General features: G+C 37.8%; 1 protein-coding gene across 1 annotated transcript; it reads left to right on the top strand.

Moving 5' to 3' along the window:
* The first annotated feature begins 200 nt into the window (after nucleotides 1-200).
* On the top strand, nucleotides 201-843 carry LOC116180089 (pupal cuticle protein 20-like). The gene is made up of 2 exons (XM_031499922.1): nucleotides 201-209; nucleotides 262-843. Exons 1-2 carry the CDS (start codon nucleotides 201-203, stop codon nucleotides 841-843), a joined length of 591 nt encoding a protein of 196 aa, XP_031355782.1.
* The last annotated feature ends 9,975 nt before the right edge of the window (nucleotides 844-10,818 follow it).

Below are 10,818 nucleotides of genomic sequence, written 5' to 3'. Positions count from 1 at the left end.
TCATTGCCATTTAGAGGTGTTTTGAAATAAAAATTATTAAGGCGATCATCTCCTAGTCTTCGCGGCCTTGCTCTATTGTTGATCTAATTTTGCACCTTCCAAAACGATTTGGATCGTTTCTACAGAGGGGAGTTTTTATGTATAAAAACACGCGCTTTGCTCCAGATCATCATTCGAAGGAATCGTTTCATTACAACAATATGTTTACTGTAAGAAAGTACCTAACGTGCAATTAATCGTGTAATTGATTTATTATTGCAGGTCGCAGTGTTGCTAGCCTTTTGTGGAATTGCCACCTGTGGGCGTTTGGATAATGTCTACCTTCCACCAAGCGTGCCTGGTGCTCATGGACCTTTCCCATCAGGGCGCCTCCCGGGCGCTCCCTTCGCAAAGGTAAATCCGGTACCTTTCGCCGGACCCGCGCCCTTCGCCGGAGCGTACAACGCGGGACCCCATGTCCCAATTCTTCGCTACGACAACCGCAACGAAGGTGACGGACAATACGCCTTCAACTACGAGACCGCGAACGGTATCGCCGCCCAAGAGCAGGGACGCTTGAAGGGCCCAGACAGTTTGGAAGCGCACGGATCCTTCGCGTACACCTCACCAGAAGGTCAACACATTTCGCTCACCTACGTTGCCGATGAGAACGGTTTTCAGCCGAGTGGCGCCCATCTCCCGACCCCGCCGCCAATTCCGGAAGCGATCCTGAGGTCGATCGAGCAAAATCTCGCGGAAGAGGCGCGCGGACACGTTGATGATGGACAGTACCGAGGAGACCACCACCACCACCAATACAACGCTCAGCATTATGACGCCCATCATCAGGGATATAGGTACTAGCGCTAATTAACCCAAACCCGAGTTTAATTTTATTCTTTTTGTACGCCTTATATGCATTAAATTATATTTTATACAACTCTTCAGGATTCTATTCTATTTCATTCACAAGAGAAGCCCAAATAGGCACACCGATTATACTAGGAGCTTGTTTAGCCTTCGGTTCCATATAACTGACATCAAACAGCTGATGGCTATCTCTGATCAAGGCGCCACAGTGATAGACTCTATGTCACAGAACCTGCACGTAGGCTCCTCTACCATCCCAGTGCCCCGTGAGGACCCCGATGATATTTGGAACTTTATCTGGGATTTTATTTTGAACATTCTATGGGAAAGTATCATGACTTATACCTGCAACCCTATGTGGTGTTGTATCTCGAAAGCCATCGGAAATTTTACCTACATTTTTATCTAGTGCCATATGAAACTATCTGGGATCTTATCTAGATCTTTAATCGGAACTGTCGTATCTTAAAATTTACTTGAACCTTTATCTAGGATGTGGTCATGAAATTTCTCTAGAAACATATCAGGAATCGTACCTGAAACCCTATGTGGGTACTGGAACCTCACCTAGAAACTTTATCTAGAGCTATGCGAATCTATCTGGAAGTTTATCTGGAAGTTCACCCGGGCACTGCTTGGATTATCATCGCGAGGAAACAGTAGGTACAAAGAAGGTTGAGATGCGGCAATAAGAAGAGAGAGGAGAAGTGGGGAAAAGAATAGTAGAATCTGAGGAGAGGAAGGGGAGGATATAGGGTACATGCTATGGGAATGCAAGGAGGTGGAAGAGCAAAGGAAAGCAGGAGTTAAATAGTCGAGGCTTTATTTGGAACTTAACACAACTGTATCCGTAACTTCATCGGGAACTTTATCTGTGATCTTATCCGAAGCTATATCGATGACCATCTGGAAATTTACTGAGAAACTTAATCTGGGATGCTTTTATTTCGGGATATACATAAGACCTTATCTGGTGCGTTATCTGAAACTTTTATCAGAAACCTTAACTGGGATTATATCACGGATTTTATCAAGAACTTTATTAATAGTTTATCTGGGACACTCTCTGCAAGTTCATATGACACTTTATCTGCGATCTTATCTGGAAGTTTATCTGGGACTTTTACGGAAAGGTATCTATCACGTTATGTGGAACTTTTTTGTACGTTATATAAAACTTTACCTGGGACGTTATCTGATATCGAACTTTGCAAGGTTATTTGGGCCTATATCTGGGACTTTAACTGCAAGTTTATATAGTGCTGTATCTGAACTCTATTTGCAAGATTATCTGGGAATATCTGGAACAGTATCTGAGGCATATCAGAAATTTTAATTACAATTTTAAATCAGAGTTTATCTGGAACAAGTTGACCGCGAACTTGATCTGAAATTTTAGCTTAAACTTTAACTGGGACTTTATCTCGCATTTTATAGGGAACTTCATTCTGAAGTTTATCTAGGTCTTTAGTTGGGACTTTATCAGGAGCATTATTTGCAACTCACCACTCACATAAGCATGAAACTACCTGGAAGTTTGATTGAGACATTATCTGGAACTTTAACTAAGACAATACCAGCAAGATTACCCGTGACTTTATTTGGAACTTTATCCGATACGTGATCTGGAACTTTACCTGGGATTTTATCTTGAACTTTTTCTAGATTTAAAGTTTATCTGGGACTTTATCAAGAGCTTTATGTGGAATATTGTCCGCCACTTTAGTCACACGTTTAATTGAGACTTTATGTGGAACTTTAACTGAGATTTAACCCACAAGTGAGTGAATATCTGGGACTTTATCTGTAAATTTATGCGGAACATTATCCGTGACTATCTGGAAATTTATTAAGGACTTAATATTGAACTTTATCAGACACTTTACTAGGATTTTACCTGAAATTTTAATTAGGAATTTAAGTGCAAAATCGTTTGAGACTTCTGCAAGTTGATCTGGAACGTTATCTGCGATATGAAAAATTTTAACTGGGACTATGTCAAGTGCTTTACCTAACTTTAAATGGAGTTTATCTAAGACACTATCTGCAAGTTCATCTCAGACATTACTTCCGGCACTTTATTTGGAATTTGGATTTTAACTTGAACTTTCAACCCTCGGTGACTATCCAGAATTTTAATGAGGACTTTATCAGACACTTTATCAGCGATTTATCTGTGGTACTAAATGGGAATTTATCTGGAAATCCATCTGGTCATTTCTGGGACTGCAAGTTTATCTGGGACTTTATCCCAAACCCCATGTAGGACTTTATCTGTAAGTTTATATGGAGCTTTAATCGGTAGGTCTTCATCTGGAGCTTTACTTATCTAGAACTTTATCAGACACGGTTTTTGGGACTTCATCTAGGATTTTAATATGGAAGTTTATCTGGAACCTTATCTGCAGCTTTGTCTATAAGTCTAATTACGACCTTACTTGGGATATTATCTAGGATTTTATGTAGAACTTCATCTCGAATTTTATCTGTAACTCTTATCTGGGATGATCTAGAACTATATCTGAGACACTATCTGCGAGTTCATCTGGGAATTTATCTGAGACCTTATTTGGAACTTCGCCGGGGACTTTATCTGAAATCTGATATATTAACTTGAACTTTGAACTTTATGTGATACTTTAGCTAGACAACTTTCTGGAACTTTATCTACACCTTTATATGGGGCTATGTGAAAATAGTTGGGAGTTTATCTAGAGCTTTAATCAGGAATTTATATTGAAATTCATCTGGGACCTTGTGTCTATTTTTTAACAGGTTGACTGCCACCATTAAAACAGAAAAAATGTTCCCTGGCGCCAAGGGTGAATTAAAGCGTCTGATAGTGAAATAAATGCAGCCTTGCTTGACATTTACCCTAATTTTTGAAATTAGTACTATTTTTTTTTAAAATTAAGTGAGCGGTCGTATGCGACCGCCCGGGCAAGGAAGGCATAAGTAATCCACTTTTGCCAAGCGGTCGTGTCGGCGGTCGTCCTTAATGCAATGATAAATGGTTAGAAAGTATTGCAAAGGGTGCTATGGAAAAAAGATTCGGGGCGAAATACTCAAAACACGAGTAAAAAAAGTCGTAACGTATTGTAATGAATGCGAAGATCAACCACATATGTGTTTGGACTGTTTCAATGCAGCACATTGAATACAAATACGCTCATTATTTTATTTAAACAAGGATGTTTTCTTATTTTCTTCTTCAATTTATTTTGTAAATTGTTTGATTTTTCATTTTTTGTAATAAAAACTTTGACATTAATTTTTATGGGTACTATAAAAGCTATCAAAAAATTGGTGCTACCTTGACAGTCAGCCATGCCACAGCGGCGGTAAGTCACACAACAATCCATTTCAAGTAAGACCGCTGGCATGTGAAAAATGACTATATACTATTAGGTTCCAGCGGGCGTATACGACTGCCGCGGCATACCAGGATAATTTGTTAGCGGGCGTACACGACCACTCTGGCAGTCAACCTGTTAATTACCTAGGATGTTATCTAGTTCTTCATCTGTACTTTTACGTGAGATTTTATCTTGAACTTTACTTTAAGGTTTATATGGTACTGAATCGGGAACTTTATCGGGTACCTTATCAGGAGTATTATCTGAAACTTTAGTCACATAAATCTGAAACTCTATGGAATGTTAAAGGAGAGTTTATTTGGAACTTTAACTGAGACCTTATCTGGAACTTTTAACCATTAACTGTATCCGTGACATTATCGAAACACTTTAATTGGTATGTACCTACCTGGGGACTTTACTTAGAACATTAACTAGAAATTTATCTAGAACTTTAACTGGAACTTTTTCGGTACTTCATCTGGGATTTTAATATGGAACTTTATCTGTCCATACGTCTACTTATAACTAACCTACAACTTTGTGTAGGACTTCGTCGGACTTTATCTGTACCGCTGTCCTGAATTTTGTCGCGAAATTTATCTGGAACGTCATCTATGATCGTTTTTAACGTATTTATCTGCAAGTTTATCTAGTGCTCCGTTTAGAACTTCAACTATGAGTATAGCTGCAAGTTTATCTAGGACTCTATCTGAAATCTCTTCTGGGACTGTATCTGCATGTTGACCTGTGATTATCTGGAACTTTATCAGACATTTTAACTAGGACTATACCAGGGATTTTACCCACAACTTTAAGTGGGAATTTGGATGCGGTATTTTATCTCGAACTACATCTGAAAAGTTATCTAAAACCTTACCTAGAGTATCATCTAGGGCTACGTGTCTATGGGACTTTATCTAGAGCTCTAATCCAGATATTAGAGATTGTATCTAGAATTTTACTTGAGCCTTTGTTTGTAATTTAATCTGGGACCCCAACATTTTAACTGGTGCTTTATGTTAAACTGTATGCGGGGCTTTAGCTCGGATTTTATCTTAAAACTTTCCACTAAGAACGTATCGAAAATTGTACCTGAAACCCTACTTTATCTGGAATTTCAACTGGAAATTTATCTAAAACTCTATCCGAAACATTCACCGGCACTTTATCTAAAAATATAACGTAGAGCTTCTGGGAGTTTACTTCTGACTTTATACCTACGATATAATCAAGGACTTTACCTTAAACATTATCGTGGACTTTATCGGGATTTGATCTGAGATTTTAACCTTGAACTTTAACTGGGACTTTATCTCGCATTTATTATGAGACTTTATCAGGAATTACAACTCATCACTCACATAAGCTTGAAACTGTCTAGAAGTTTAATCGCGACTTTTATCTGGAACTTTAAATGACAAAATACCAGTAAGATTATCTGGGACTTTATCTGGATTATCTGCAACATCTGTTACATTATGGTTAAACTATCTGGAAGTTTAATTGAGTTAATTTCTGCAAGTTTATTTGGGGAATTATTGTTCTCGCCTCAAGATCTCGTCCGAATACCTACTTCCATCCCCTACTTTCTAGTGGATGACGATTACCTGTTGCCTTTACGAATTCACTTCTAACAGAAATGGAAAGGGTAACTTCTTAAATCATTTTTGCGATACGACGCTATAAAAATATTTGAATATAATCTTAACTTTAAAATGAAATGAGCTGTACACGACTAAAAGGAATGGGGAGGAAAACAACTACTGCATGTTTCGAGAAGTGCGCACTTAAAGAGAAATCACCACGCACACCGCAGCGTAAAGCTTTATAGTTATCCTAAGGGAACATATAGATTGAAAATGAAATTGAATATGGGAGAAGCGGCTTTCTTTTTACTTTTAAATTCGAAATCGTCACAAAAACCGACAAGTTATTATTTTCCTGCCGGAATGCCAATAAAAACTTGCCTTTTCACCCCGTCCGATATTTACATGTAGGTGGGCGCTTTTAACCCTATAATTCGAAAATTATCATCTTAAACGGCGAGGGGATTTCGCGTTGTATTTCTCTGGGGAAATTTGGGGCGTTATGGATTTACGGAGATTGCTTGATGAGCGCTTATTTGGCGACGTTAAGATTACTTAAACCCACTTTTATGGTGCATATCAAAAATGTGTACGCGATACGAGCTTTGGAATTAGATTTTCAAGATTCGACGCGAAAAACTTTTATCTTACGGATGAAGTTTGAAAAGGCGCTCAACCGATATTTATGTCACCTTCCACTTTGTTCCCGATCCCTAAATTTTGCGTCATTATCACCCGTTTGTCAAAAATGCGCTTTAGCCACTCGCGCCCACTAATTGCTAATATCAAGAATAGGCCTGCGGCTTCCTTTAATAACACGTTCATGCTTCCATTACACTTACATCCAAAGCTTATTTTAGTGTCTGCACTATAATTATTGCGTATAATTTGTCTTTTACTGTGTGAACCCCCGAATATGTCTTAATTACACCGCATCAAAGCGACAACGAAGGAAACTGTTACGAGAGCAAATGAAATTAATTTAACCCTCGTTTAAGATTACGCATTATAGGTAGAAACTTTAGAAATATTTGTACACCCACAAACCTAGTTCTAGAGAGCTTACATTTCGTACAGCTTCCACGGTTTCTGAGTCTTTTGCTCTATTTTTTGGTAGTTTGTCTGCTGTAACCCGTACATATAACCAAAATAGTGTGGCGAGACCTGTGGATATGACACTTTTTCTAGTAGACACCTACTAAGCATATTTTACACTATTGCGCCACTTCTACAGCTAAACCCGACGGCTCGAACCGTTTTCCGTGTGTGAGGCCGGATGTGGTAGTCTCTTTCGTTGACTTTCGGACTAATACGAACGCACGGGTAAACGACAGTACTCAGGACTGTTTGGCTACGGAAACGCGAACTGGTATTAAGGGTTGAAATGGCCTGCGGTTCGCAGATCTAAAGTTTAAGGCTGACAGCTGCAGTGCAATGGTCTGTGGTTTACAGAACCAAAATTGATGGCTCAATTCTGGTCTTACTGTCAACTGCAGTTAATTTTTTACAAATACCCTACACGAGCACAAATTTCTGTAACAACGATCCGTCATGGGGGATCTTCCGGCTTTAAACATGCTTTCCCTTTCCAAATGGGATTGGTGCACTCGTGGCTGTAGAGAATCCAGTTCCATATCCATGGGTTTAAGGTAAGCTACCACCTTTGAAATCGTATGTATGGAATACGTCTTCTTGGAGCCATCGTGGTCCATGCCACCACAACTCAATTGTCCGGAGCTGATTCACAGTTATGCCTCGAGAAATCAGGTCCTCTTACTTAACCTGTTCCAGATGGTTTTGTCGGTCACGGAGTGAATTTAGCTAAGGGGCGTCACAGAAGGCATGGACCTCGATGGTTACTTTCCCGTCACAGTGCATCCACCTTGAGATTTCGATGTGACCTACTTGAGTAAGATTTTCTTTGAAGTTAGTTCATTTACCCGTTTCTGCTCACACTCAATGGCTTCTGTCCAAAGTTCCTGCATTAACAGTTTAGCCCGTACTACCATGGGGAATAGCCAGGCTAGTGGGTTGTATATCTTGCGATTTGGGATCGATCAACTGATGTTGAAGGACCTTCGAAACTTCTTAGTTGTACGACCTTTGACCTATTCTGCTTGCTACAGTATCTTAATTCGAGAGAGTCAGTTTGTTGAAAATCCCCTCCGCCTGTAACTCCTTGATCTACTGAGGTGCTAGCAGCGAGCTGGTTTTGGTCTCCTGGAAACTGATCAGTTTCCTGGATTATCTTGGTCCAGGGAAATATTCCACTCTTTTCTGACCTGGACCTCTCATCATAGCAGAAACCCATGGATCGCGTGTGGAAGAATAATGGAAACTAAACAATTGAAGAAGAAACAGAAAATTTACGACTTTGGATGGGATAATGAAGCAAAGCTTTGGAATAGAAGATTTTGGGGTAAAAATCTATAGAGATAATAATCATAATAATAATAATAATGATGTTTTTTTTTTTTGTTTTTTTTTTGTTTTTTTTTTGTTTGTTTTGTTTTCCTCTTTCCTGATAGCGTTGGCTATTGTGCCCATCAATATCTATGTTGGTAAGTATGAAATACATACTATCTCTAGATTTCCAATGTGAGGGTGTGAATTTTTATTTTATTTATTTATTTCTTTTATTTTTTTTTTAGGACCCTACATAACTTCACCAGACACAGACACTAATCGTTACTTGATTTTAATCCGTGCGATTAGTTAACCAGGCTAGACCTGAGTTCTCACAAGATACACCGACCATAATGATAATAATAATAATAATTTATTGCCATCATAATTCATAGAAAAAATAATGAACATCGGCATTGTCAATACATAAAACAGAAACATTAACTAATTATAGTAGTCAACTAATTTATACAATGACATAGAGATCAAGTATCGTTTGACAGCTTGTTTAAATTGAGTTTCAGGCACAATAGACCTTATTTCAGGGGGTAATGAATTAAAAGCTTTTATGCACGAATAGTATGGCCCTTTTTCATATTGCGCCGTTCTGTGTAAAGGAATTCTCAAATCATTACAATTACGTGTCGTCATCAAATTGTATTTAGATGAGTTTTTTGTGAAAAGATTTACGCTTTTTCACAAACATAACAAGAGAATAAATATACAAGGATGGAACCGTCATTATGTTAAGTTGTGAAAAATAATTTTTTGCCGAGGTAGTCGGCGATACACCCACAATACATCTAATAATTTGTTTTTGAGATACAAAGATATCCTTCAAATGAGAGCTTGAGCCCCAAAACATAATACCGTAAAGAAGGAGAGACTGAACTTTAGCAAAGTAAAACATTCGTATCGTATCAATAGAAATTTGTGTTTTTAGGTGTCTGATTAGGTAACATATTGAGCATAATTTCTTTCGCAGCTGAATGCAATAACTACTCCACTTCAAACGGTTATCCAATGTGACATGAAGGAACATTAGTTCTTTTTGTTGAGGAATGGATTTGTTTTCTGACCGAACGTACAATGACTTATCGAGTTTATTATCAAATACAATTAGACCTGTTTTTGCCTGATTTAATGTTAGGAAGTTATTATCACACCGATTAACCATATTTTGTACAACTGTACACGCTATAGATGATAATTCTGACAAATTTGAGGCTGAAACGATGCAGGATGTATCATCGGCGAATTGGTATGTAGATTGTATCTGGAGATTTACAAGTAGGTCATTGGAGTATAGTAGAAAGAGAAGTGGTCCCATTATAGATCCTTGTGGTACCCCTTGGTTTGTGGTATGTGGTTTAGAATACGTTGATTTTATTAGATTGCTATCATTATGATGATCGGTGATACATACCCTTAGGGTTCTGTCTTCTAGATAAGAATTTATTAGTTTTAGACTATTACCTCTAAATCCATAGCGCTCTAGCTTCTGCAAAAGTATTTCGTGATTTATGGTGTCGAATGCTTTCGATAAATCAAAATAAATACCAGCAGTGTATTTACGATTTTCGATTTGATCCAAAATATATGACACTGAGTTGAAGATAGCTTTTTGGGTAGATGACTTAGGTATGAAACCAAAATGAGAATTAGAGATAATTTCATATTTGGTCATAAATGACAAAATTCTGTCATACATTATTTTTTCAATAATTTTTGATAAATTAGACGGTATAGATAGTACCCTATAGTTGTTAATGTCATACAAGCTACCCTTTTTATGTAAAGGAATATGTTTGGAATTACCTTTTAACGTTTCCGGATATTCTCCAGGCACGAAAATGTGATTTATAATATCAGCTAATGGTTGAGATATGTAATAACTCGCTATTTTTATTACAGAGGAATTGCTAGGAAAATGAAAACTTTGCGAGACAATATTTCAGAAAAATTGAAGAATATTTAAAAAGATTCTTATGATGAAATGAAGATAGAAAGGGATACAGAATTCTACTTACGCGAATCCGAAAAAACCGAAACTTCGTTTGATTTTCGACGCTGCAGCAAGAACACTGGCTCAAGTCTGAATTCCGAAATGAAATTCAGACTGTGGAATTGCTCACTTTCGATATTATGGAAATGTTAGAACGCATGGAATTTTAATTGTCATCATCCATATATATTATGATCTCTGGCGATTGGATTCGTATTTTGAGGATTCCAAAGTAATTAGTGGACGAGATTCAAGATGAACTCCTATAGTGAGGATATATTTTCTTTTACCAAAAGTACCGCCATTTGCATTTCGTGTACTTAGAGTGTACCTTTGTTTAGGTTTCGGCTGACATTTTTGTATCTCAATTTCCAATTTCCGCTCCATCTATAATTAGTGGTGTGTAAATTTTAGGTTATCAAGGAACGGGGTTACCTATGATTTCTTTTAGGGTTTTAATTTTTAGTACCAGTTTAAATTCCGCACACGTTTTACTGTACCTATAATACCTGCGAGTAACGACACCTTTGTCATATCTTTCTATCTGCTGATAACGAGCGGGCATTTTGCTGTGAAATGGGTCAAGGGGTCACGAACAAAATTTAATGTCAAG

This window comes from Photinus pyralis, unplaced genomic scaffold (genome assembly GCF_008802855.1).
Source record: "Photinus pyralis isolate 1611_PpyrPB1 unplaced genomic scaffold, Ppyr1.3 Ppyr1.4_LG9, whole genome shotgun sequence".
NCBI lineage: Eukaryota > Metazoa > Arthropoda > Insecta > Coleoptera > Lampyridae > Photinus > Photinus pyralis.
This window is presented reverse-complemented; position numbering and strand designations above follow the sequence as displayed.